A 27,648-nucleotide genomic window follows, 5' to 3' on the forward strand; every position below is an offset into this window, starting at 1 on the left:
TCTCCGACTCAGTTTTCATATATTTTTTTCTTAATATTTTTTCATATATATTCTTAATAAATCATTTTTATGTTTTTAAACTAAAAAATTTAAAGCCATTACATATTTATTTAATTATTTAGAATTTTTACATAAAACACTAATATAAGAATATTAATAATTTCCCAAAAAACTACTAAATTCATTATTATTATTTTAATCTTATAAATTTTAAGATAAACTCATATTTTCATCATAATGCCATACAATACAAAAACATTTTTCATTTTCCACATGTATGTATTTTATATTACTTATCTTTATATAATTTATATTTTTTAAATTCTAAATTTCTCTCCATTCAAATATATAATCTTCGAAATTATTTACGATTTTCATGGTTATTTATATTGAAAATTATTAATATTATTTATTATTTTAGCTTATTTAGAATATACGAGGAGTCATTAAATAAGAAAAATATTCAATTTCTAATGCGAATTCGTTCCCTTGTATATTTTCAATGTAACTTTTAGTATTTTATAATGCAAAACTTGCTGTTTAATAATTTGAATTGATTTCTTCTTATTTTTTATTTTCTATTTTAATTTTTTAATTTTATATTTTTAAACTGTTTTTTTCATCTTCAATTTTCATTTTATTTTTATTTATTTGATCTGGTGATATATTATAATCAGAAAAAATGCTATTTCTTTTTTTTTTTTAATTCATTTGTTTTTCTTTTTTAATAAATTCGTTAATATTAATTTCTAAATTTTATTATATTTATAATATATATAATTACTTATTAAAAATATATATATATACTAAATCAAATAAGAATTTTTTTTTAAAATAAGTATATTAAATAATTAATTAATATTAAAAGTATAAAAAAAAATTATAATTATTTATATTATTATGATTAATAGATAAAATATTAAAGTTGAAAATATTAATTAGCAATAATATGTTCTATTATTTCATAAAATGATAATTTTATTTCAAATATATATATATATATATATATATATATATATATATATATATTATTATTTGTTTTTAAATAAATAATTTTATATGTAAATATTAAAGATAAATATAAATATTTTATTTATAAAATTATGATATATTTTTATTTTATTATATTACACATACTAAAAATTTTTAATTTTTTTTATATATATTGAAATAATCTAAAAAAAACAGATTATTATTAATTTAGACTTTTTATTTCGATATTTATTTTATTTAAAAAAAAAATATTATTTTTCTAAAAATTTTTATTAAATTAATTTTATTGTAAATATTTTTTTTAAATTTTTATTCTAGTTATAAGACAAATACATTTATATATACAAATATTAAAAACAGTTTTTTATAATTTAAAGATAAAAATAAATTTTATTTAAAAATTAAAAATTAGATATTTAAAATTAAATAATAACAATAATCAATACTTATATATATATTTGTAAAAAATATAATTATGTTTTAAAGATTTTTTAATTTTAATATTGTAAACTAAAAAAATAAAAATTCATTAAAAACATTTTTTATTTAAAAAAAATAAAAACAAAAACTTTTCCATCAAAAAATCAATTATTAAATAATGTTAGGTTTAGGATATTTATAATTATTAATTTTATACTACAAAAACTAATTAGGTATTTCCGCAAGTAAAAGATTTGCCAACTACTATTCTTTTCCCAAAAAATCTCTAAAAGCAAAAAATTAAACTAAATCTCTCTCTTTCTTATGACTATTTTTGCTCCTAATCTTTAAACAATCATTTAAGCCTTTCATTTAATCAAATTTATCACTTCCAACTCCTACAATAATAACTGATAAAGGTAAATTACTAGCCTAATCTAATAAATTAATAGTTACTTCCATATCATCAATTGCTCCATCTGTAATAATAAAAAGTATAGTATATAAATCTTTTCCTATATTACTTTTCGCAATTTAACTAACTAATTATATAATAGGTCCAAAGTATGTAGGTCCGCAAAAAACTACATTTTTTAAAGCATTTTAATAGCAATTTATTATTCCATTTATACCTTCTACTTCATCATTTTCTTTATCTCCTGTAAGTGGAAAGCAATGGTCAGTATCATAGGATTTATAATTAGGATAATTCGGGACTCCACCAAAGCCGTACATTTTAATTCTTTAATAAGTATCGTAATTTAACAGGACATTACATGTTTTTTTTAATATCATTAAATATTCATTTTTTTATAAATCAGTAGAATGTAATGACATATTATCATTAATATCTCCATTTGAAGCTGTAAAATCTATAGCTGAGACTATATTAATTTATTATCCTCCTTCTAGATAATCAAGAAAAGTGGGAGGAGTGATTTTAATATTTTAAACAATTAAAAACCTAAATTTTTTGTCCTTTTTTTTTCTTTCTTCGTTTTATAATTCAATTTTTTGCCCTTAATTTTCTATTAAATCTTTCATTGATTTTTAAATTGACCCAACTATTCGGTGTCCTCCAGTTCTTTCATGATCCCAACATTCGATTATTATTTATTTCTCGAAATCTCCATGGCTTAGTTTTGTGATATTTTAACGGTGTGATTTCCATATTGGGTTTAGGTTGTTTTTTATTACTTCAGTTTCATATACTAGGCTTTTTTATTTATTTTAATCATCATTATTGAATATATTAAATCGCAAAAAAGGGTCAGTGAGTGTAAAAAAGTCCACATTTATTAAATTTACACCCGACCAATCCCATTCTATGGTATTCGATATTGTTACTTTTTCTTGCTTTATGTATAGTTTACCTTAGTCTTTTTTACCGTCCTTTGATTTTAATTATACTTCGAATTTATTCGCACGATCTACCATTATTTGACCTAATTTACATTTGCCTTTAGCTATTAGATCGTCATTTGTTATATCTTTATCATATATTTCGAATTCTAGTTTTTGCTTTTTCTAGAAAATATACTCAATCTATATTGGAGTGGTCCATGTGAAACATTAGATGTTTTATTAAGGCTCTGTTTGGCCTAATAAATAACGCTTTTTATTATCTATTAAATATAATTTTAAGAAGAGGACAGATTTTCTGAGAAGGTCAGTTTCTTTTAGATTTTAACCAGTAAAAAATAAGTTTATATGGTCTTTTTATTACATTTATTTTGTGATTTTATTTTTATTTTTTATTTTAAATTATAAATTTTTTAGTATATTTTTTTTTATCTTTCTTTTTTTTTTTTTCATGGGTAAAACGATAAATTTTAGTGCATTTTTTATTATTATATGATTATTTTTATATTTATTTTTATAAAATTATTATAATATATTATATTACATCTATATTATATATAAATATATTATATTATTTAATCTATTATGTATAATAATTAATATCAAACAACAATGTATTTAAATATAATAATTATTATATGAACTCTGTCTTTCTTAATATTATTTATTTATATTAGTTCTTTTAAATATTCAATTATAAATTCTATATAAATAATAGATATTTTTATGTATTTATTTACTATATTTCAAGCTTATATAATTTATATTATTTATTTATAAATAATTAAAAATTTAAACTTAATAATATAAAAAAGATAATATAATTAAATTAAATATATTTATATATTAAAAAAAAAAATATAAAATATGTAAAAAAATATAAACAGTAATAAATTTTAATATATAACGAAAAATAAAATATATATATATATATATATAAATAGAATAATTTTCAACAAAAAACAATATTAAAGTTATTATCTAAAAATATTTAAATTTTCAATTAGTTAATTTAAATAAATAATAATATTAAAAAAAACTCAATATAAATAAATTTTTAAATAAAATATTAATTAAAATTATATAAATATTAAACATAAAATATATCTAATTAAAATATATATTATTAAAATTTAAAATAAACAATTATTATCATTTTTAATTATTTATTTTTAAACATTAATATAATATTTAATTTTTAAAAAGAAAAGAAAAAAAATATAGAAAAAAATTTAAAAATATATATATATATATATATATATATATATTTATATTTATATTAATTTATTAAAAAAATTTAATGAGTTATTTAACAGATTCTAATTCAGAAGAAGATGAAGAAATTTATTCGTAATAAGGAATCGAAACATGTGCCGAAAGTGATTTTTAAACAATTTGTAATGCAGTACGAAATTGTTTTTAAAATTCAAGATTAATAAAAAGATTAGTTAATAAAGCAAAATAAAAATAAATAAAATAATCAATAAGAAAGCCAGTTTTTCAATAATAATTTTATTAAGCTGATCCTTTGTTTAAAAAATTATTTGATAATATACTATGTATTTTATTGTTTGTCAGTATAATAGGATTGATTATTTTAAGACTATATGAAAAATATAAATATAGAAATGTTAATGTATTATTTAATTGTTCATAAAACATATAAGGAAAAGAACATTTAAAAATTTTCAGTTAATGTTTAAAATAAAATAAGGTTGAAAATATTAATTTTTTTAATTATTTTCTAGATTTGCATGTTTTCTTTTATACAGTTTTAATTATTTGTATTAGTATAAAAATATATAAAATAGTGAAGTTTAAATATTAAGTAAGCTTTTAAGATTATTGGTAGAATTATAAAAAAATACATAATATATAAAATATCTAAAAAGTAAAAATTCACTAATTATAACGAAATTAGTATAATATGTGAATTTAAATAATTATTATATATATTATGAAAAAGAGAATATATATATATATAGATATATATATATATATATATATATATATATATATATATATATATATATATAATTTTAAAAATTTAATTAAATTTTATAGATAATTGTTTAACTAAACAATAAATATATAATAAATAACAATTTAATATGATAATTAAATAATTTAATATAGATAAAGTTATTTTAAATTTATTTTTAATATAATGTAATAAAAAATATATTAAAATAATTAATATTATTTAATAATTATTCATCAAAAATGAATAAAGTTTAATATTATTAATTTATTTTTAATTTAAAAAATATATTATATATTTATTTTTCATTAATTTTCTTAAGATTCTTATATATCTTCACATATTTATTTTAAAACCTTACATCTTTCTTCACATAATTAAAAATTTTAGTTTTTATTATCTAAATTTTATTTAATTATATCAAAACCTTCTTAGCAAGCTTTTTAAGCTCCTTGAATATCACCTTTCATTTCCTTTATTACACTGATATCAACAAAATTATTTCCAACTGACATTTACACACATATATATATATATATATATATATATATATATATATATATATATATACTTTTATATATATAAATATATAATTTATATACTTTCTAAATGATTTTATTTTAAATGTTTTTATTTAATTTTTAATTCTCTTTCTAAAAGAGGAAGTGCTTTTTCATATTCTCCCATTGATTGATAAATTACAGCTATGTTTTTCAATATTCCAGTTACTAATATTTTATTTATAATTAATTATTTATATATATCTTTATTATTATTCAAATAAAATATACAATTAATGCTATCAATCCCATATATTTTCTCTTCTATTTTTTATGATTTTCTAAAATATTCTAAAGCTTTTTAATAATCATTTTTTCCAAATAAAGCTGATCCAAAATTGCTATAAGTAGAAATTACTTGTAAAATAATTTAAATATATAAAATTAAAAAAAAATTAAATATATTACAATCAGGATGATCTTTTGGTAATTAAGATTCTTAAATTTTAACTGCTTTTTCAAAATATAAAATAGCTTTTGCAAAATTTTTCTTATCTAAATAAATTGTCCCTATACTTGTTTAAGTAATAGCAACTTTGTTTTTAATATAAGATTTATATGTATTTGTTATATATAAGAAAAAAATATAAAAATTATATAATATGAAAATAAATAAAAAAAAATTAAAATTGAAATTATTCTATTAACAAAGCTATTATTATAAATAATTTTAAAATAATAAAAAAATAAAATATATATATATATATATATATATATATATATTATATATATATATATAATCAGGATGATCTTTTCTTGCATATTTTATCTATTATTTTAATGCATTTTCATAAAATTCAATAGCTGCATCTAAATCTCCTCTATTCCAATGACTAAATCCAATTTATTATAAAATATCGGATCCTTATATATTATTTAAAATAAATTATTAAATTTATTATTTTACCTAATTATACATCTTTTAAAAATTTTTCGTTGATTTTATAGGCTTAAAAAAGCAAATCAAATGAATCTTCCATTTATCTTTAGTTTCTTAAATTTATTGATTTTTCTATTTTTCAGCTATTACTTATCTAATATGTTCTTCATTGTCTTCTTATTCTTAAACCGTTGTTTATGTAGGTTTTTTAATCATTTCTTTTTAAATTATAAATTTAATAATAAATTAAAATATAAATATTAAATTAATAATAAATAAATAAAAATAATTATGTATAATTATTTTTTTTAAAAAAAATAAATTGATTTATATTTATATAATATATAGTATTTTATCTAAAATAAACAACTAATATTAAAATATTTTAAATGAATAAAATTTATATATATGAATATTATTTTCTAATGTAACTTTATAGTTATTTTTATTCATATAATTGATTTTTATATATTAATTACAATTTATATTATATTTAATGTTTATTATATTATATTTTTGTTTTAATATATTTCTATTTATTAAAAATATTTTTTATTTTTTATATAATTTTTAATTTTTTTATTTTATTTTAATGAAATATTTTAAAACTTAAATAATACACAATAAACACAAATTAACATTCAAAATGCATTTATTTTTTCTTTATTATGATAATTTAATTTTTTTAATAAAAAAAAACTATTTAAATAAATTATTATATATATCATACTTAAGTCTAAACTTAATTTAATTTATATTATGAATACTAAAAATTTTATATTGTTATTTAGTCTAAATTTTTTTACATATATAACTACTATTAATTTTGATTTCTTTTTCTAATATTAATATAAAAATCCTTTAAGATAATATTTATATATATATATATGTATATTTATATATATTTATATATATCTAATTAATATTTATTTTCCTTTCATTAAAATACAATTTTTCATTTTAAATTTTAAAAATAAATATCTCAAATCCTAAATTATTTTTGTACATGTTTTTTTATGAATAAACATGCTTTTAAAATTATATTCAAAAAATCACTATTTTCTCTATCTTGTTTTTTTTATTTTATTTAATTAATTATTTGTTTATAATTAAATTTTTTTATATATTAAATCATTTATACTAAATAATTATATAATATTATGTAAAATAATTTTTATAATTGTATATATTGAATTTAAACTTATGTTTATTGAATGCAAATAATATTCAGTATATTCTGTGTATTATTATAATACTTAATTTTAAATTAATTGAATTTTTTATTTCAAAGATTCATATAAATAAAAATTTTTGATTAATTTTTATATTTAAAGTTAATTATTAATTTTAATTACAAAAATTTAATAAAATTGAAAAATATAAAAATTTTATCGATTAATTTTCAAATATATAAAAATTAATTATAATTAATTATAATTATTTTTAAAATTATATAAAAAAATCTTTTTTTTTTTATAATAAATTATTGTTTATTTTAATAATAAATTTTACTTTATTTTTTTTAATGTTAATGAATAAACTAAAAAAAAAAGAATTAAATTTTTTATATTATAAATAAAATGAAATTATTTCTTATGTTATTATAATTATAAAAAATTATATTTATTTTTAAATAAATTTTTATATTAATTATTTTAAATATAATAATTATAAATTTTTATAAAGTTATTTTTTTTTATATGTATACATATAAGAATGATTAGAATGTAAAAAAAAAAAATTATTAAAAATACATAAAATTATTTTTAATTTAAAAAAAAACAAAAAATAAATATATATATATATATTTAAAAAAAACAATTTAAATTAGAAAACAAAATAAATTATTTAAAAAAAAAATATATAAAAAATAAATATGTCATAATTAAAAAATACAAGACCTCCAGTAAAATAAACAAGAAAAGCCCGTTCCGAACTAACAGAAGAATAAAAACAAGAAATAAAAGAAGCTTTTGATTTGTTTGATACAGATGGAACAGGCTATATAGATGCTAAAGAATTAAAAGTAGCAATGCGTGCACTAGGATTTGAGCCAAAAAAAGAAGAAATAAAAAAAATGATTAATGAAGTAGATCGTGAAGGAAGAGGAGTTATTGAATTTTAAGATTTCTTGGATTTAATGACAATTAAAATGGTATTTATAAAAAAAATTGAAATATGTTTATATATATATTTATATATTTATATATTTATATATATATATTTATTTACTTATTTATATAAATGTTTATATTTTTTTTTTTTTTCTTATATATATTTTATTTATATTTATATTTTTATATATAAGGCCGATAGAGATCCTCGAGAGGAAATATTGAAAGCATTTAGATTATTTGACGATGATTAAACAGGAAGAATCTCTCTTAAAAACTTAAAAAGAGTTGCTAGAGAACTTGGAGAAGCTATGACTGAAGAAGAATTATAAGAAATGATAGATGAAGCTGATAGAGATGGAGACGGTGAAATTAGTGAAGAAGAATTCATTAGAATTATGAAAAAAACTAATTTGTTTTGATTTTTTTTTCTTATATAATGTTTATTTTAAATTTTTTTATATTTTGTTATTATTTCTATTTTTTTATTTTTACAATTAATTTTTATGAAATTATTATTTTTTGATATCATTTTTTATATTTTGATTAATAATTTTTTATAATTTTTTTTATTTTTTAATATATATTTTATATATTAGTTTATGAATTATTTGTTTCTAATAAATATTTTAGTATATTATTAAAATATTAATTATAATTGTAAATATCCTTTTAAAAATAACTTTTTATTAATTATCATTTTAATTTATGTATATATTTAAAAAAAAAAATAGTTTAAATTTCAAAAAAAATAAACAACCCTTTTATCACATATAAATAAATACTTAAACGAATATAACTAATTATAAAAAAAATAAAAGAAAAATTAAAATATATAATATTTACAAAATTAAGAAATATAAATTCTATCAAAATAATATTACACGTATGCCATTAGCAATAAATAATATATAATATCTAGTAATTATAAAAAAAATTAATAAAAATATTATTATTAAAATAAAAAAATAAAAAAAAAAAAAAAAGATAAAAACAAAAAAAACAAAAAATGATAGAATTAATTTGTATTTTCACAACAGGCGGCATAATATTATTCCAGTAATAATTTTCCACATTAAAATCCGATCTAGTAGATAATTTAATAAAAAAAAATCTTATAAACGATCGTTCATCTGAAAAATCTTATCTCTACGACTCTTATCGTGTAATGTGGAAAAGTAATACTGACAAAAAGCTTATATTTATGATAGCTTATGGTGAATTATAACATTTACAATATGCCGATGTTTTATTAAAATTAATTGAAGCTACATATATAAACGAATATTTTTCACAAATAATAATAAAAAATAATATAATAAAATCCTTCCCTAAATTCGACGAAGGCTTCTAATAAGCAGTATAGACATGGTAAAATCACATCCGAAAGGAAAAACTATAAAAAGGTATGAAAACCTTCGAATAAACATAAAAAGGATAAGAAATAGAAACCAAAAAAAAAAAAAAAACATCCACAAAAATATCCACTACATCTAAATACGAAACCAATAATGAAAATTATGACGAAAAAGATAATAGTATGCATAATAATAGCGATAATAATACTAATAATAACGATTCGGCAAGTTAAAATACTAATTCATGTGATTCTAATGATGAATTAGGCTTTAAAAACACTTTACAGGAAACTGAAGAGGCTAGAAAACGTTTAAAAGGTAATATTTGAAAAAAAAAAAGCACATAACATAACATATATAATATTATATATACATAAAATATAGAAAGAATGGCAAAAAAAGCTGAAAAAAATACAATATAAAAATCAACTGTTGTAGTTGAAAATACAGAAGAAAACGCATCGTCTTCTAAAATAAAAAAAAGCAAAGAAAAAGCCATAGGTACAAGTTAGAAAATAAAAAAAAGTACACTCTAAGGACTTGACTTTAGTCATGCTAATAAAGAAGAAGACATAAAGAAATTCCAAGATTAATATTTAGGAGGAGATGATTAACATATAAAAGGATTTTACGATCTAAATGATTTATCTTCAGATGAAGATGAATAAAATATTAAAAAAAGAGGTTTTTTTGCTTCTTTATCGAATTCATTGAAATAATTAACAGGCTCAAAAGTAAAAAATATATTATATATAAAAAAATAAATAATATATAATATATTAAGGTATTAGATGCTTAAGATTTATAGCCAGTATTAGAGAAATTCAAAGATTAATTAATGAGTAGAAATGTCGCTGAACAAATAGCCTAATAATTATGTGATAGTATAAAATAAAATCTCTTAAAAACTAAATCTTAGGCCTTTACTACTTTATATAAGACCGTAAAAGAGTCACTTTAAGAAGCCATAAGTAAAATTTTGACCCCAAAGACTAATATAGATATAATCTCGGAAGCTTTAAGTGCCAGAGAAAAAGGAAAACCTTATATAATAACCTTTATTGGTGTAAATGGGGTTGGAAAATCCACAAATTTAGCTAAAGTAGCTTATTTATTTAAGACCTAAGGATTTTCTGTTATGTTAGCAGCTTGCGATAATTTCAGAGCTGGAGCAGTTGAATAAATAAAAACTCATGGAAGGTGTTTAAATATTCCAGTTTATGATAAAGGATATAGGGAAGAACCTGCAGATATTGCCTTCTAGGCTATCAGGGAGGCTACAATGAAAAAAATAGATATCCTCTTAATTGATACAGCTGGTAGAATGTAAGATAATGAACCTTTAATGAAACAATTAAGTAAACTTGTAGTGATGAATAATCCTGATTTAATTCTTTTTATTGGAGAGGCTGTAGTAGGGAATGATGGAACGGACTAACTTATGAAATTTAATAAGGCGTTAGTTGACTTATCACCTAAAGAAAATATTAAGGAAATTGATGGTATTATTTTAAGCAAATTTGATATTGTAGAAGATAAAGGTTTTTTTTTTTATTTCAAAAAATTTTTTCTTATATTTCGAAAAAAAAAAAAAAAAAAAAATATTTTTTCAAAAAGTTTTGTTGTTGTTATTTTTTTTTAATATATATATAATTTTTATTTTTTAATTTAAACTTTTTATAAAGTTGGAGCAGCTTTAAGTATGACTTATAATACAGGAAAACCTATTGTTTTTTGTGGAGTAGGATAAAAATATCCTCATTTAAAAAAATTAAATGTAAGAACAGTTGTTCATGCACTATTAAATTGATTTTATTATTTATATAATATTATACTTTTTGAGAAATAATTAATTTTTTTTTTTTTTTAATCATATTATTTATTATTGTTTTTTAATTATATTTTATTTTTATTTTTTTTAAAAAAAGTAAATTTTAATTATTTTTTGTTTAAATATTCTTTAATTAGCAAAATATCACAAACTTTATTATTTATATCTAAATATTTAATAACCATATATCTATTATTTAATTAATTCATTAGTTATTATTATAAACAATAATATTCTGGTTTATTTTTTATGTGTACTCTCTTTATTTCATCTGATAATCCGAAGGTTAAAACTGACAAAAAAAAAACATTATTTCCTTTATCGGGTTAAAATATTAAATTTTGACTAACAAACAAAAAGATTGTTAAACTAAAATTATTAATATTTCGAATTTTTATTTTTGTTAATATTATTAGATTTTATAATTTAAAAATTAACTTATTATTAAGAATAATAAAACTTTAAAATAATGTTCTATGAAGCATTTTTTATTGAATTAAAAATTAAATATTATTTAAATATAAAAATAAAAAATTATTTTTATTAATATTATTTGAATTTAATGTTATATATATATATAAATTCATACATATATGTATTTAAATAGAATATTATTTATATTTTTTTAAAAAAAAATTAATTTTTCCTTATACAAATATTTTTTTTTTTTTTTAAATAAATTTTATATTTTTTATTCAAATAAGACCATTTTATTTCATAATTTATCATTATTATAATATTATTTTTTAAATTTTTATTTCGTTCCTTTAATTTCTTATTAAAGTATTTTAATAGTAATTAAAGTATAAGCTCCTACAATAATCAAAGGTACTATAAAAGTAATAAAAATAAAAATCATTTTTTTATCATAATTAATTCCAAATTACTCTGTATTTATTTAGTTAGAAATTTCGTCAAACTAATCATATAATTTACCAATAAAGGTCTACTTTTTACTTATTTTTTAACACTAAATTAATTGTTAAATTATGAAAACTATTAAAATTTTCAATTAAAAACGCATTTTTTTATTTATATTTGCAATATATATTATTAATAATAATAAAAATATATATATATATATAAAAATTCTTAGTTTTAGTTTTAAAATATTTAAAAAATAACAAAATTTAATTCAAAAAACGATAATAAAAATTTTTACTTTAATAAAAGAAAAACAAGAAATAATATATATATATTAATTTTTATAATAATAGTTAATTTTCCAAACAACAAAATACTATAATATATATAGCTTTATAATTTATTTCAAGATTATATACTTTTATAATTTTCTCCACTACTAAATTCGAAAGCCCTAGGATTTCTTTATATAAAAATATATTATATTAAATAAATAATAAAACAAAAAATACTTTAAAAGGAAATCTTAAACAGCTTATTTAATTGATTAATTAGGATAAATAGGTTATTTAATAGGTTATCTATTAACCGGATCAATATACCCATCTCTTTTTATATGATCTTCAATGGCTTCTTTTTCATAAGTATGCCCAGATTCTGTAGTATATGGATCTTCCATTAACTCAAGTGTTATTTTACATGATAAATAATCAGGAATATTATAATCATATTATTAATAAGGATTTCCAATACATATTATAAACTTTAAATAATAAAAATAAAAAATATGAATAAATGATAAATAATACTTCTTATAATTCTTAATTAAATTAACTTTCATTTAAATTTAAACTATTTAAATATTTCTTATAATTATCAATTTTAATAATTTTATTATTATAAATTTCTTCTTATTATTTATACCATAATAATTTTTTAGCCCTATAAATATAAACAGAAATCTCTTTTTCATATTAACTTTTTTTATCACCAGCAAAATTACTACATAAAGTTAAAGCTCTAGTTAATTTTTTTATACCATTTTCTATTTTTTATATTCCTCCTTCATTTTTACCTAATTCACATAATATTTATCCACATAAAAGTTATCCTTTAATATTACAATCATCTATCTCTATAGATTAAACAGCATCTTCAAAAGCCTTTTTATTATTGAAGTTTTTTAATATATATATATATATATATTTATATCATTTTTTTACTTTTTTTGAATTTCCCTATATTTTATAACATCTTCCTCTATTAGAAAAATAAACAGATTAAGAACTATCGATTTCAATGGCTTTAGTATAATATTTAATAGCCTAATCATAATTTCCTTCTTTAAAAGATTAAGTTCCTTTCATTTTCCAATATGCTCCGGTATTTGAAGAGAGATTTTATTAAGAATTTTATTATTATTTTTATTATTATTGATTTTTTTTTCTTTTTTATAATCAGCTTTTCGGAATAAATTTCGAGTATTTTAAAAAGTTGGTTAAGGTTCATTATAAAAATTACTTTATTGAAAATTATTAGTATTATTTTATTATTAAATATTTGTTTAAAAAATTTGGTTTTATTATTATCTTTATTAATTTTATTATTATTATTATTAATTTGGATGATTTTAATATGTAAATTATTGCTATTATTATTAAAAATTTTACCTTTATTATTATTAATCATTATTTTATGATTATGGTCTTTATTGAAAAAAACTATTCTGGAATATTGGATTAAATACATCTGAGAAAAATTAATTCATGTCTGGATTATTATTTGATGATTGTTGATACGATTATGTATATTATGTTGTTTAGGTTGGAGGCATATTTGTATTAAAATTAAATTAAAACATTTTTTTTTTTTTATTTTTTTTTTTTTTAAATTTAGTAATTTTGCTTTCTTTTTTTTAATTTTTTTTTTTTTTATTATTATTATTTATTAGTTTTTTTTTATTTTAATATATATGTATATATATATATATTTTTTTTATTTTCTTTAATTGTAATTTAATTTTTTTTATATTTTATTTAATTAGAATTATATTATTTTTATTGAAAAAAAAAAAAAAAAAAATTGTAATAAATGGTAAATTTAAAAGTAAATATATTTATAATTATTTATAAATGAAATATATATAGAATAAACGAAAACAAATATATAAATAATAAATATTATTTATAAAAATCATAGAAAAATAATATATAAAACTAAATAATAAATATATATTTATATAATAAAATAAAAAATTAGAATTATATAATTTATGATAAAAATATAAAGAAATTCTTAAAAATATTTATATTATTCTATTTAATTATTAGAAATATATTAAAATATATATATATATATATATATATATATATATAAAATAACATGGATTCAAATTATAATAAATATAAAAATTATAAATAAAATAAATATTTTTAAAACTTTTAATTGCCAATAAATAGTAAAAATTAAATTAATAAATATATATTTATATGGATAAAATATTTATAAATAATTATGTATATATATATTTATTTTTTTTAAAATTCAATATTTATATTTTTTTATATTTTTTTTATAATAAAAAACTCTACTTTTGATATATTATATTAATATATTACTTTAATTTTATTTATTTTTTAAAAAAAGTTCTATTAATTTATATTTCATATTATTTTTAAATATAAAAAATATATAATTATTTATTATTAAAAATTTTATATAAATTATATTATAATATTTTTTTATTTAAATTTTTATAAAAATATATAAATAATTTTATATATTTTTATATAATTTTTATAAATTTAATATTTCATTTCATTTTGTTTATTTAAATAATTTTTTTTTTTAAATAATATTAATTTAATATAAATATTTTATTTACATTTTTGATTATAATTAATTATTCAAATATATAATAAATATTTTTTATTTTTTTTATTTTTTTATCCTATATTATATTAATTTATTTGTTCTACAAACAAACATATATAAAAAAATTATGATTTATTTTTATATTTAACAAATTTTTATTATTTAATTAATTCTTATTTAATTTTTGTTTAAACATTTCTTTATTTTTTATTTTTTATTTTTAATTTAAAAAAAATATATTGTAATAATATAATAAAAAAGAAGTAAATAAAAAATAATAATACAAACACATAATTATATATTAATTTTATTACCTTCATAAATACAAATAATTTAATTCCGATAATACACATATATAAATTTAAAAGATTTACACATTATATAAATTTTTTATTTAAAAAACAAAAAATCTCAATTAAAATATAAAAATAAAAAACATAAAAAAATATATATAAAGGCATAAATTGATAAAAATTAAATAAAAAAAATAAAATAAAAATAAAAAAAATTGTAAAATGTTGACATTTGGAGACGATATAATAGAACCAAAAAAACATGAAAAACTAAATAAAAAGTTATCATAAACAGAACCGAAAATTTAAACAGATTAAAAAGAATAAAAAAATCAAAAAGACATCGAAGAAGATTATAAAAATGATTAATAGCCAGAAAAATCATAATTTTAATTCATAGTTTAATCTCCAAAAACCTTAAAGCGTTTTGAAAATTTAAATAATATGAATTTTCTCCAAGAAAAAAAAAAAACTGACTAATCTCCAACATTAAATAATAACAATAGTGGCATATTTACCCATACATATTACCAAGAAAAAAGCCCAATAGAATCCCAAACGCCATAAAATTCCAAAAGATACCAAATAACAGAAAAAATGTTAAAAATAATTAAAATAAAAGATGTATTATTTACTACTTTATTGCTTTTACTTGACTCATTTATTAAACTATTGTCTCAATTTATTATTTATTCCCAAAAAGATACTTAATTATTCATTTCAGTTTCTTTTTTTGCATTTTCACTGCCTATAATAATCAAAACAAACATAAAAGAAAACATAAATAAGTCAAAACTTCATATAATAAACTGTATTTATAAGACTTTTCTTTTCGTGACTTTTTTTGAATGCCGTGTTTTTGCGGAGACTTAAAGTTCTAAACTAGAAAACATATTTTTCGGTATTTTTTCGTCTTTAATTTTATAAAATTTAGTATTAAAATTCCACTCTAAAATGATTTTCAACATTTTATATTTACTAATAATTTTTCTCTATATTTTTTTCCGAATAACTTCCTTTAATTATTTCCAAGAAAAAATTCATTGTTTTCTCATAATTATAATTTTCCTAATAATCTATCCATTCTACATATAAATTAATAAAATAGTAAAATAAATCAAAAAACAACACAAAGAAAACTCGAAAATTTTCTTCCAAAATCCAATTTCTTCTAAAATAAACTAAAATAATAATCCATATAATAATAATAATAATAATTAGGTAAATTCCCCACATTTTGGCATAGTCTCCAATTATTTCCAAAGCGCAAAATTAGAAAAAAATACTAATACAACCCATAATCATTGTACTAATTAAGTATTTTCACCAAGAGATGATTATATAGACTCAACTAGAGGTGCTTAATAAGAAATAAATGATGTTTCTTAGAAGACTATAATCTCGAATATTTTAAGTCCAAAAGAAATAGGGAATATCACAAGTCCAAAAGAAAGTGAATTAAACTTAGAAGAATCTTTAAAAATAGATGAATATTTATACAAAAACGATTAATAATAATAAAATAATACCCAAAAAATTAAATAAGAATAATAAACTTAATATTAATTTAGATTAGATATACTTGATTTGTTATTAATTAATATAAATAATGCAGTAATAGTAGTTAATTAATAAGACTCAAAAGTCTGTTATAATAATTAATAAGCCTGTAGAGTATTTAACTGTTCCTCAGATAAAATATTTTAATAATTAATGCCTTTAAAGAATATATTTTCATTTAAAAATACAATTTTGAATTTAAAAGAAATATTAATATAATACGAAAAACCTAATTATATATCAGAACTTGATACAATAAATGGTCTTTATTAGAATTTCGGATAGAATACCCGTGAAATAATGTACTGTGTATTACCTAAAAAAATCTTAAATAAGAAAAAGTCTAAATAACCAGAAAAATAACAACAAAATTAACTTTAAATTAAATCATTTTTTGATTAAAACTATATAATAGAGGTTGAGCTTTCCAAATTTAAATATAGAGGGGAATCATATATAATATTTAATATTAAAGATGTTAATTAAAACAATCCATTTACCGTAGTACATCAAATAAATCACAAAATGTAATACTTTGTATGTAAAATGATCTCAGAATTATTTATAGATACACAATAAATTAAACAATATTTAGATACAATGTAAAAAATACCAAAATAGTAAATAGATTATTAAGGATTTATTAATAAAATTGATTGTATTAATGAGTTTCTTTAAGATTTTGCAACTTCTTCACTTTTAATAAGTGGTACTTTTATTCCTGTAAAAAAAAATATTGATTTATATCAATTATCAAATGCTGTTATTGATAAAGTTAAAATGAGATCAACTTAATAATATACTTTTCAATTAAAATATAATGAAGATACACCTAGGGAAATTATTTAAGACTATAAAAGATTAGATAGAGTTTTTTATAATTTATTACTTTATTTTATTAATTTACATGATAAAGCATTTATATAATTAAATATTGCTAAAGAAAATGATAAAATTAAAGTATATAATAAAAAAATATATTATTTTATTTTATTTTATTAATTTATTTAAAATCAAAAAAAAAAAAAAGGTTACTATTAGTTGTACTTAATAAGATGAAAATGAAAATAATGCAATTAATTAATTTTCAAATTTCTGTTTAAATGAAAAAAATTGTAATATTACGAATGTTTATATGTTGGAAAATATGCATTATGGAATTCTACTTAGTAATAGTATTATATAAAAAATAGAGCCAAATGGAAACGGAATTACTTTTATAGCTTAAAATGACAATTCGTTTTGTTTTTATATATCTTTGTAATGAAAAATATATTATTAATATTTTTATCAGTAAATAATTTAAAATATATAAATATATATAATCAAAATTATTAATATATTAATAATAATTAAATAAAAAAGTTAAGTTTTTTTATAATTTAAAAATAAAAATTTAAATTAAATAAAAAAAAAGTTATATACAAAAAAAAAATAATAATAGATTAAAAGTAATTTGAATTGTAAATAATAAATATAAAAAATATTATTTTTAAAAAGTAAAATAAAATTATTAAAACATGTAGTTTCTTAATAATAAATTTATTATTATTTTTTAATTATTAAAGAAAGAAATTTAAAGATATAAATAAATAAAAAATAATAGAAAAATAAAAATAAAAATAAATAATATATTTATGTATAAATATATAAATATTTATATATAAATATATATATTAATTTATATATATATAAATATATATATTTTTTATTTTATATATATTTTTATTATAGTCAATTTTTACATAAATAAAAAAACTTATAAATTTAATTGATAAACGTGTAATTACCTACAATATAAAAAATTAAAAAGTTGTCTTTTAAAATTTAAAATTTTAAATATATGTATATCATAAAGAAATATACTTATTTTTTTATAATAGTTTTAACTTATCAATTAAAAATAAACTCTTTAAAATCTATATAAAATATATGTATATACTCATTTATTTAGATTTTTTTTTCAATTTTAAAATTTATTTAATATTTATAAAAATTAAATTCATAAAATATTCAAGTAAATGTTTATTGAATATAAGTTTTGGTTTAAAAAAAAAAATAGACATTTTACTATTAAAAAAGTTATCTTTATTTAACAATATATTTTTTATGGAAAATTATATAATAATTAATTATTAAAAGATAAAAATTATATAAGTAAATTTAATAATAAAATAAATATATTATCAAATATATTATATAAATTATCTATATTATAAAATAAATTAAAAAATCATTCAGTATTATGTAAAAATAATTTTAATTAAAATTATTATATATTTACATATAGATAGAAAAAAAAATTATATTATTTTAATATCAAAAGTATTAAATTTACATAAACAAAATACGATATAAATTAATATAAATTTAATAAAGATACAATTAAATATAAAAAATCAAATAGAAATTTAATACATATTTTTATATTTTTTTTAAAAAAAAAATTATAATTTTATATATATATATATATATATATTTATTTATATATATATCTAAATTAATTATATTTTCTATACTTTTTTTTATTTTTATTTTTTTATTTTTTTTTTCATATTTAATTATTAATTACTTCCTTTTTTTTTAATTAATTTTATTTCATAATTAAAGTTTCTTCTTTTTTATTAATAATTAAATATACTACATATTATTATTAAATTCTTCTATTTATTATAATTATTAATTTATCTTAAAATAATAATTTAATACTTTTAATTTCACATTTAAATACAATTAAAAAAGATACAAACCATTTGTATTTTATATAAGACATTCTTATATTTTTAATTAATATTTATATTTTATATATAATTTTTTTAGTAAAATAAAAAAAAGAGCTATTTTACTCGTAAATAGTTTATTTTGTATACTTATTTTTATTTATTTAAATTTATATTTTTTATAAATAATTATATAGAACTTAATTATATAATTATATAAATGAAATTGATTATTTTAATAACAGGATTTAAAAAAATTATTTTTTTTACAGTAATTTCCTTTTAAATAAATAAAAAAAAATCTAAATGACTTCTGTAATTCTTATAATTTCTAATATTTTAGAAATCAAACTCACATTTATTATTAGTATTGGCTATAATGAAATTATTTTTCTTACTCAGTATTTTAATTTTTTAATGAATTATTCGTTAAATATGTTTAAATATTCTGATGATTATATGATTGTTTTTAATTGACAGGATTATCCCTATTATATTATTTTTTTAAATATAAAAATATAATTTTTGTTATTTACTATATTATATTTTTTATTTTTTTATATAATTAAATTTTACATATTAAGAGGATTTTAAATGTAAATAGGAATAGTAATTGAGAAAGGTACTTATATTTAATATTAAGGCATATATTACATAAAAGTGTTTTAAAAAGGAATTAATTAACTTTCTGTTGTTCTTAAATTTTTAAATATAGATTAATATTTTTTTTTTTTTTTTTTTTTTTTAAATATATATTTTTTACTCATTAATTAAGTTTTAAGATTAAACTTGATTTTATACACTTTGATTTAATATTTAAATTTAATATTATTATTTTTATTAAATATTAGAGTTTAGATTACATTTTCTATAAACATTTATTTTTTCAATACATATAGGTTTAATTTTTTTTGAGATTTTATTATAAGCATTTATATCAATATATATTTTATTTCCATTAAAGTTATCTTTATTTTAAAGGACAGAATCATTATTAAATAATTCTTATATGCGCATAGTACAATTAGAATATATTTATTTACATTTATCATAATAGTCATAATATTCTAAATAATAAGTGTTTTTATAATCATTTAATATTTATTCCTTTTTTTTATTTTTTTTCAGTAAAATTATATATAGTTAATTTTAATACATCTAAATTAAGATGAAAATACTTTTCAGAGTGAAAATCATTTTAACTTATGTCTAAACTACATCCACTTTTTTATAGAATAGATAATGCTTTAGAAATCTAAAAAATAAGTATTTTTGTAATATAATATATTATTTTTAACAATAAAAATTTTTTTAGTTTTATATTTATATTGACAATTTATAAATATCTATTTTATTTTAATTTTATTATATTTTGGATAAAGCTTTTATCATATTAATTCGAAATATTATTTATTTTTAATTTAAATTTATATTAAAAAAAAATTCTTTTATATAATTTAAATTAGTTTTCTATAATTTTACTTTTTATTTAAGGATTTCGTCATTTTTGTTGAGCTTTATAAATAATTTTATAGGTTTTTCAAATTAACTTTTAATTTTTTCTTTTAATAAATTGAAAAAACATTTAATTAATTCAACTTGCTATTAAAAGAAAAAAATATAAAAAATTAATATTATATTTATTTATACATTCAAAAATTAAGAAAATCTTTATTTTTACAAATATATTTAAATACTTTTTGGAAATTTGAATGCCAAAAATAAAGGGTTAATTATCTTTTTTATTTAATGTAAAAAAAATTTTTAATATATTTTAGTAATTCATGAAAAATAATTTAAAAAAAATAAAAAATTAAATATTACTTTGTGTCTTGTATTAGACTCAAAAATATATTAAGAGAATGCTTCTATATCATCTTAATATATAAGCTGTTTTTATTTTTATTCTAATTAATTATAGGTAATTTTAAATAATGTGGAGAAAAATAATTTAAATCTTTGTACTGAAAAATAATATATATATATATTATATATATATATATATATTTATATATTTATATTTATATATTAAATTATCATAAATATATAATTATTATATTTTCAAATAGTTTTCCCATTTATATAATTTTTTTTATTATATATTTAAAATTATTATTCTTTTTAATTTTTAAACAGTAAATTAGAACAAATAGAAAATGTAGGTAGTTCAACAAAAAAGATAAATTAAAAAATGAACAATATACAAAAATAAGAAAAAGTCAAATTTAAAAATAAAGATAATAAAATATATATATAATTATTTTACCATTTCTTGATGTGATTTTTCCTTGATTTAACTAAAATCCAGAACTAATATATCCACCCTTAACTTATATTTCAAAATCATCATTTATCAGCAAAATATAAATACAAATATGCTATTAGGCTTTCTTAAAATATAAAAAATATATTTAATATATTCTGAAAAAGTATATAAATATTTTTACTTTATATTTTTAAAAATTATTAAACTACAACTATTTAAATTCTATTATTTTTTATTCATTTTTATGTATTTTAATATTTTCTCCTTTCATATTAAATCTTTCTTATATTTTATTTGACTTAGAAATAACACAATCAATAAATAAAATATAATTTTCATTTTATTAACCATTTTCTATATTTACATATATTGTCGGCATTTACAAATTGTAATAGGCATACCATTAAAATATATTTTTGTTAAGTTTACAATTAATATTTCTTTAGTGTTAGCTTACAGTAATCGATAAATTTATTTAATTTTATTCGATTTCATTCCATTATATTGTATTTTAATTTGAAGTAGAAATTTCATATTTGAAATATTTTTTATTCCATAATTATTCGATTTTTTCGTTTATCTACACAATAATTTTATTATTTAAATTCATTTTTTTAATTTTTTTTTTATTTTTTTATAATAAATTTTTTATTTTTTATTTTTGGGATTCTGTATTAATTAATATTATAATTTTTTTTCTATTTTAAATAATTACTAGTTTTTATTCTATAAAAAATACTTATTTCTAATAAATTTCGAAAATATTAATTAAAAAAAAATTATTATACTGAAAATATATTAAAATTATAAAATTATCATTTTATAAAATAAAGTAATTATTTAAATTAAAATGAAAAAACTTAATTTAAAAATAAACATAAATTAAAGTACTAAATTAAATAAATTTAAATAAAATTAAACTAAAAAATATATAGTAAACATTTTAAAAAATGAATTGATAAAATATTTTATAAAAAAAATTAAAAAAAAATATTATGAAAAAAAAATATTATGAAAAAAAAAATTAAATTATTTTTGTTTTTATAAATATTTTTTTTTTTTTTAAATTTTTTTTTTTTAAAAAAAAATTATTTTTATCCTATATATATTAAATATTTGATTTCCATTAAAAATAAAAATATAATTTTATAACTTTTTGAATATCAAAATTAAAGAAATTTAAAAGGTAATTTATTTAAAAATGTTACAAATAAAGTTTAAAAATATTTAAATATTAATAATTTTAACCAATATTAATAAAATATTTTTTTTTTAAATATTAATTTAATTTAAATTAAAATATTATATTAAATATAATATTTAAATATTAAAATTATAAAAAATAAATAGATTAATAAGTAAAAAACTTTTTATTTATAAAATACAGAATGTAAAATATTTAATAAAAAAAATACATAAAAAATATAAATAAATTTTAAAATTAAGATAAAAATTAAAAAATATACCTATATAATTATTAAAAATAATTTATAGTTTATAAATAAAAGCTTTATTAATTTAAATATTATCTATGTTTAAATAAAACGAAAATAAAAAAATTTAAAATTAATATTAAATATAAAAATATAAATATTGTATTATTATTAAAAATAATTTCTTGTTAAGGTTTATTTAAAGGAAACAAAAAATAAAAAAAAATATTTATTTTAAAATTATTAAAAAAAATAATATAAAATAAAAATATTAATTATAAATATAAATATATTTATATAAATAGATATATTAAATATAGATTTATATTTATTTAATATATATATATTTGAATATTTATATATTTATATATATTTATATATTTTTATTTTTTTTAATAAAATTATTATCTTTTTTCTTTTTTAGATATCATTAATTTTTATTATTTATTTTTTTAATTATAATTATTATAAAATGCTTAATATTTTTAATGAATTATTTAATTCATAAAACAGATAAAAAACTTAATTTACATTTTTATATTTTCCAGAAACATTAATTATAGATTAATTTTTCAATTTTCTTTGGTTATTTCGTTCATAATAAACAGGAAAAATACTTAAAAGAAATTCTGAAAACAGTTCTCCTTAAAAAATTCTCTAATATATTTTATAAAACCAAAAAATACTTATAGAATATATACTTATAAACGAAAACATATTAAAAATAAAATATTTATAAGAAAAATCTGAGATTACAAAATATTTCGAAACAAAATAATATAGTTTAAAGAATATTAACCCTGAAAATATATTTATTTAATTATTTAGTAACAAAAAAGATTTCCAAAATGAATATTTCAGAGTTTAATATAATGAAAACTATACATAAGTATTTAAATATAAAACAAACAAAGAATATACTGACTTTAATATATTCTTAAACCAATTCCAGAAAATAGATAATGAACAATTAGAATTAAACCTAAAATATACAGTTTAATAAATCGTTTAAAATATAGAATATATACAATAAAGTAAATTAAAATAGGCTTTATTTTATTTTATAAAATTAAATGAAAAAACCTAATTAATATACTGGAATTAAATTTTATTTGATTTTCCTAAAAATAACATACCTTTTTCATTTAATTATCAGTTTTTTTATGAAAAAAACTAAAAATTTTAAATTCTAAACTAAGAAAAACTATAAATAAAAAAAAATATTATTGAATAAAATATAATTAAACAAAGACCAAGTTCTACATATAGTACTAATAATTAAAAAATGAAATGCATTTAGTGTAATAATGAAGGCTTTAATTTATATTAAATTAAATAATAATAAATATTAAAAAAATTAAAATATACAAATAATATTTAAATTTAAGATAATAATAAATTTTGTAAATAATGCTTTTTTCGAAAAAACGAAGGCAATTTTTCTAAAATAACTCATATTTCAAGTAGTAAAAATGGTGTTTTTAATAATAGTTAATATTTTAAAAGACCATATAATTTTTTTTCTAAAAATACATAAAATAATGATTTTAAAGTAAATATTTAATTTTTACAAGAAGAAAAAAAAATAAAAAATTATGAATAAAATTTTTAAACTGAAAAAATCTTATAAAAAATAAAGTTTTTAGAATTTGATATGGGAATAAATAAAGAAAATAAAAAACGTTTTAATAATTCTTAATTTAAAAAACCACTATGAAATTAAAAATAAATAAATATTACAAATTATTTATATGTGTATTTCTATTTTTTTTTTAACAAAAAAATTAAATAAATACAAACATATATAATATATATATATATATATCTTTATTTATTTTTTTTAACAAAAAAAAATAAATTAAATAAATAAAAAAAATATAAAAATGGAAGAATAAAACGTTGAACCAATAACAGGCTAATACATCAAATAAATCCAAGAAGAAATAGACGCCTAAATCTACCAAAATCAACAAAATTAAGATGAAGAAAACTAAAATCTATTAGTTCCTTTAAAATCAGATTGCTATTAAAAAAAAAAGAAAAACTTTTCATAAATAAAGTACTATTTAAACTCTAAAAAGTCTCAAATAAGATAAAAAATAAACTAAAATCACGATTTATTATCTATTATATGCATTCTTTTAATAATCGGAATAATTTTATTAATATTTGCTTTTTTTAGTTTATATTTAATAAACATATTAAATTTAACTTCAAAATTTAACAAAAAAGAAGATTTTTCAGAAAAATACATAATAAAATCAAAAACAGATAAAAATGAATATAAACTAAAAACATTATATAATGGTTTATAGGTAATGATTATTAAAAACACAAATAAAAATTTCTCTATTGTAGCATTAGATGTCAAAGCTGGAAGTTTTCAATAAAATATAAACGGATTAGCACATTTATTGGAACATATATTATTTCTTTCAAATGAAAAATATCCGGATATTAGTTCTTTGGATAATTTTTTAGCATTAAATGGAGGTTATTCAAATGCGTATAATATATACAAAATAAATATATATATATATATATATATATATATATATATATATATATATATATATATATATATATATAGAGAAACTTAAAATGAAAATACTACTTTTTATTTGAAAGTAAATACTAATTATTTATAAGATGTACTTGATATTTTTTCTAATATGTTTATTTCTCCTATATTTGATGATATTTTAATCAGAAAAGAACTTTTGGCTGTAAATGATGAATATGAGATTGATATTAATGATTCTGGTTGGAAAATATTAAATTTATTAAAATTATTAGCTAATCCATAACATCCTTTTTCTAAATTTAATATTGGAAATGCCGAATAATTATCCTAAGTACCTAATCTGGCTGAAAACCTATAAAACTTTAAAGAAAAATACTATACAAGTGAAAATATGAAGCTTGTAATATACACAAATGAAGAAATAGAAAATATTTTAGATTTTATTTAGCCATTTAATCAGATTCCTATCCAAAACTAACTATAAGAAGAAGACTAGGACAAAATAACAGACTAAAAAATTTTCAATTAAGGTTTTTAGTAAATAAAAACTTCCTTTGGTGGATAAAACGAGGAGATTTTTATAATTTTTTAAGTCTAAATAAGTTAATTCTCCTATAAAAAAAGAGGAATAGAATTCCTTATTTATTTAATTGAAAGCAATCACGATTTTTACGAGTTTTTAGAAACTAACTATAACATTTTAGACTTAAAAATGGAAATTTATTTTGAAGGTAAAAACTACGTTATTTTCGGTTGTAAAATTACAGTATAAAGTCTCTAAAAAAGCCAAGAAATAGTGAATTAATTTATGCTTTTTATAGATTTTTTGAAATAAAATGAAATAAAGACTTCATATTATAACGAAAAAGGTAAAATAGAGTCTTTAAAATTCCATTATAATAACCAAGAAACCGATATTTTTAACGAAGATGGAATATCCTAAATAGCCCGAAATTTAAATAATTTTAATTTTAAGGAAGCCTTAATAAAAGACTACATTTGGCAAGACGAATTAGACCAAGATTTTATAAAAAACATCTTCGAATAAATCTAAAATAACGAAAATATAATAATAATAAATAACGAAAAAATATAAAAAAATAATACCTATTAAAATTATGACAAAACCTTTAATATTTCATATACAAAATTAGACAATCCTAATTTCTTTTAACTAGAAAAAAATAATACTACACCTTTTTTACCCCAATAATAAAATCCATATCTTCCTTTGTAGGAAGAATTAGTTGATATTTGTATATAAAACGATATGTAGATTAAAAATGATAATATAGGCTAAAAAAATCCTTTTAGTGAAAAAAAAGAACTATATAATTTTAAGTCTTTTGATTATATCAGTGATTCTTAGGCTTTAGAATGTGGTTTGCAAGATTATATTTAGAAAAATTAATAAAATCCTTCTCTAATAAAATATTAGAATAACATTGAAGGGTGGTATATGTTAGATTCTTATTATAAATAGCCCTTAAGTTATGCTTTTTTTGATATTTAATTTCCAAATATGTAAAATAATATATCCGAAATTGCCGCAATGAGTGTCTTAGTGTAGTTTTTTAAGAATGAGATTTTAGAATAATCCCTTTAAGCACAAGAA

At 15.1% G+C, this 27,648-nt stretch overlaps 6 protein-coding genes across 6 annotated transcripts, besides 84 other annotated features; 4 read left to right on the top strand and 2 right to left on the bottom strand. All coding sequences in view use genetic code 6, as the record gives it.

The window, feature by feature from the left end:
* Positions 1–12: 12 nt before the first annotated feature.
* Positions 13–52: a microsatellite.
* Positions 53–566: 514 nt separating this feature from the next.
* Positions 567–606: a microsatellite.
* Positions 567–607: a microsatellite.
* An 80-nt stretch (positions 608–687) lies between these two features.
* Positions 688–729: a microsatellite.
* A 258-nt stretch (positions 730–987) lies between these two features.
* Positions 988–1,029: a microsatellite.
* A 1,757-nt stretch (positions 1,030–2,786) lies between these two features.
* On the bottom strand, positions 2,787–3,141 carry IMG5_170790 (hypothetical protein; the record flags this gene model as incomplete). The annotated part of the gene is made up of 1 exon (XM_004029845.1): positions 2,787–3,141. A coding segment is annotated over one exon (355 nt), but the record flags the coding sequence as incomplete, so codon positions are not given.
* Positions 3,142–3,256: 115 nt separating this feature from the next.
* Positions 3,257–3,318: a microsatellite.
* Positions 3,299–3,350: a microsatellite.
* A 522-nt stretch (positions 3,351–3,872) lies between these two features.
* Positions 3,873–3,908: a microsatellite.
* An 11-nt stretch (positions 3,909–3,919) lies between these two features.
* Positions 3,920–3,951: a microsatellite.
* A 62-nt stretch (positions 3,952–4,013) lies between these two features.
* Positions 4,014–4,055: a microsatellite.
* A 689-nt stretch (positions 4,056–4,744) lies between these two features.
* Positions 4,745–4,811: a microsatellite.
* A 468-nt stretch (positions 4,812–5,279) lies between these two features.
* Positions 5,280–5,357: a microsatellite.
* A 5-nt stretch (positions 5,358–5,362) lies between these two features.
* Positions 5,363–5,392: a microsatellite.
* Positions 5,393–5,883: 491 nt separating this feature from the next.
* Positions 5,884–5,937: a microsatellite.
* A 70-nt stretch (positions 5,938–6,007) lies between these two features.
* Positions 6,008–6,055: a microsatellite.
* A 364-nt stretch (positions 6,056–6,419) lies between these two features.
* Positions 6,420–6,480: a microsatellite.
* Positions 6,426–6,483: a microsatellite.
* Positions 6,484–6,677: 194 nt separating this feature from the next.
* Positions 6,678–6,787: a microsatellite.
* Positions 6,680–6,727: a microsatellite.
* A 278-nt stretch (positions 6,788–7,065) lies between the features above and the next one.
* Positions 7,066–7,111: a microsatellite.
* Positions 7,112–7,293: 182 nt separating this feature from the next.
* Positions 7,294–7,328: a microsatellite.
* Positions 7,329–7,611: 283 nt separating this feature from the next.
* Positions 7,612–7,636: a microsatellite.
* A 30-nt stretch (positions 7,637–7,666) lies between these two features.
* Positions 7,667–7,716: a microsatellite.
* Positions 7,717–7,805: 89 nt separating this feature from the next.
* Positions 7,806–7,877: a microsatellite.
* Positions 7,878–8,048: 171 nt separating this feature from the next.
* On the top strand, positions 8,049–8,749 carry IMG5_170800 (hypothetical protein). Its single transcript, XM_004029846.1, has 2 exons — positions 8,049–8,351; positions 8,505–8,749. Exons 1-2 carry the CDS (start codon positions 8,073–8,075, stop codon positions 8,730–8,732), a joined length of 507 nt encoding a protein of 168 aa, XP_004029894.1. The 5' UTR covers positions 8,049–8,072; the 3' UTR covers positions 8,733–8,749.
* Positions 8,378–8,493: a microsatellite.
* Positions 8,380–8,420: a microsatellite.
* Positions 8,380–8,439: a microsatellite.
* Positions 8,380–8,450: a microsatellite.
* Positions 8,384–8,439: a microsatellite.
* A 77-nt stretch (positions 8,750–8,826) lies between the features above and the next one.
* Positions 8,827–8,879: a microsatellite.
* Positions 8,841–8,903: a microsatellite.
* Positions 8,904–9,132: 229 nt separating this feature from the next.
* Positions 9,133–9,186: a microsatellite.
* Positions 9,187–9,267: 81 nt separating this feature from the next.
* Positions 9,268–9,313: a microsatellite.
* Positions 9,268–9,320: a microsatellite.
* Positions 9,275–9,325: a microsatellite.
* On the top strand, positions 9,320–11,612 carry IMG5_170810 (signal recognition particle receptor, putative; the record flags this gene model as incomplete). Its single annotated transcript, XM_004029847.1, has 4 exons — positions 9,320–9,848; positions 10,053–10,402; positions 10,453–11,209; positions 11,354–11,612. The coding sequence occupies 4 exons, from the start codon at positions 9,320–9,322 to the stop codon at positions 11,476–11,478; spliced, it is 1,761 nt and encodes a 586-aa protein (XP_004029895.1). The 3' UTR covers positions 11,479–11,612.
* Positions 10,399–10,448: a microsatellite.
* Positions 10,405–10,443: a microsatellite.
* Positions 11,211–11,255: a microsatellite.
* Positions 11,523–11,590: a microsatellite.
* Positions 11,613–12,768: 1,156 nt separating the features above from the next.
* Positions 12,769–13,730, bottom strand: IMG5_170820 (u-box domain protein; the record flags this gene model as incomplete). The annotated part of the gene is made up of 4 exons (XM_004029848.1): positions 12,769–12,826; positions 12,876–13,126; positions 13,173–13,526; positions 13,587–13,730. The coding sequence occupies 4 exons, from the start codon at positions 13,728–13,730 to the stop codon at positions 12,769–12,771; spliced, it is 807 nt and encodes a 268-aa protein (XP_004029896.1).
* Positions 13,218–13,270: a microsatellite.
* Positions 13,731–13,773: 43 nt separating the features above from the next.
* Positions 13,774–13,798: a microsatellite.
* A 142-nt stretch (positions 13,799–13,940) lies between these two features.
* Positions 13,941–13,981: a microsatellite.
* Positions 13,941–13,985: a microsatellite.
* A 225-nt stretch (positions 13,986–14,210) lies between these two features.
* Positions 14,211–14,297: a microsatellite.
* Positions 14,223–14,250: a microsatellite.
* Positions 14,224–14,329: a microsatellite.
* Positions 14,225–14,249: a microsatellite.
* A 19-nt stretch (positions 14,330–14,348) lies between the features above and the next one.
* Positions 14,349–14,424: a microsatellite.
* Positions 14,361–14,405: a microsatellite.
* A 269-nt stretch (positions 14,425–14,693) lies between the features above and the next one.
* Positions 14,694–14,743: a microsatellite.
* Positions 14,706–14,738: a microsatellite.
* A 10-nt stretch (positions 14,744–14,753) lies between the features above and the next one.
* Positions 14,754–14,790: a microsatellite.
* A 256-nt stretch (positions 14,791–15,046) lies between these two features.
* Positions 15,047–15,148: a microsatellite.
* Positions 15,133–15,174: a microsatellite.
* Positions 15,175–15,182: 8 nt separating this feature from the next.
* Positions 15,183–15,219: a microsatellite.
* A 212-nt stretch (positions 15,220–15,431) lies between these two features.
* Positions 15,432–15,464: a microsatellite.
* Positions 15,465–15,706: 242 nt separating this feature from the next.
* Positions 15,707–15,746: a microsatellite.
* A 2,641-nt stretch (positions 15,747–18,387) lies between these two features.
* Positions 18,388–18,437: a microsatellite.
* Positions 18,395–18,437: a microsatellite.
* A 27-nt stretch (positions 18,438–18,464) lies between these two features.
* Positions 18,465–18,512: a microsatellite.
* Positions 18,513–18,676: 164 nt separating this feature from the next.
* Positions 18,677–18,720: a microsatellite.
* Positions 18,711–18,795: a microsatellite.
* Positions 18,713–18,795: a microsatellite.
* Positions 18,720–18,795: a microsatellite.
* Positions 18,745–18,812: a microsatellite.
* Positions 18,787–18,820: a microsatellite.
* Positions 18,821–19,546: 726 nt separating this feature from the next.
* Positions 19,547–19,585: a microsatellite.
* Positions 19,586–19,609: 24 nt separating this feature from the next.
* Positions 19,610–19,642: a microsatellite.
* Positions 19,643–19,644: 2 nt separating this feature from the next.
* Positions 19,645–19,723: a microsatellite.
* Positions 19,724–21,784: 2,061 nt separating this feature from the next.
* Positions 21,785–21,839: a microsatellite.
* Positions 21,840–23,058: 1,219 nt separating this feature from the next.
* Positions 23,059–23,103: a microsatellite.
* Positions 23,102–23,156: a microsatellite.
* Positions 23,129–23,158: a microsatellite.
* A 189-nt stretch (positions 23,159–23,347) lies between these two features.
* Positions 23,348–23,397: a microsatellite.
* Positions 23,349–23,406: a microsatellite.
* Positions 23,351–23,407: a microsatellite.
* Positions 23,364–23,425: a microsatellite.
* A 328-nt stretch (positions 23,426–23,753) lies between these two features.
* Positions 23,754–23,797: a microsatellite.
* Positions 23,763–23,813: a microsatellite.
* Positions 23,786–23,890: a microsatellite.
* Positions 23,824–23,896: a microsatellite.
* Positions 23,897–24,839: 943 nt separating this feature from the next.
* Positions 24,840–24,909: a microsatellite.
* Positions 24,910–25,392: 483 nt separating this feature from the next.
* On the top strand, positions 25,393–26,833 carry IMG5_170830 (insulin-degrading enzyme, putative; the record flags this gene model as incomplete). Its single annotated transcript, XM_004029849.1, has 3 exons — positions 25,393–26,015; positions 26,100–26,433; positions 26,738–26,833. 3 exons carry the CDS (start codon positions 25,393–25,395, stop codon positions 26,831–26,833), a joined length of 1,053 nt encoding a protein of 350 aa, XP_004029897.1.
* Positions 26,036–26,098: a microsatellite.
* A 36-nt stretch (positions 26,834–26,869) lies between the features above and the next one.
* Positions 26,870–27,589, top strand: IMG5_170840 (hypothetical protein; the record flags this gene model as incomplete). The annotated part of the gene is made up of 1 exon (XM_004029850.1): positions 26,870–27,589. One exon carries the CDS (start codon positions 26,870–26,872, stop codon positions 27,587–27,589), a length of 720 nt encoding a protein of 239 aa, XP_004029898.1.
* Positions 27,086–27,137: a microsatellite.
* Positions 27,590–27,648: the final 59 nt, after the last annotated feature.

The sequence above is a fragment of the Ichthyophthirius multifiliis genome (assembly GCF_000220395.1).
Source record: "Ichthyophthirius multifiliis unplaced genomic scaffold scaff_1120509251259, whole genome shotgun sequence".
Lineage (NCBI taxonomy): Eukaryota > Ciliophora > Oligohymenophorea > Hymenostomatida > Ichthyophthirius > Ichthyophthirius multifiliis.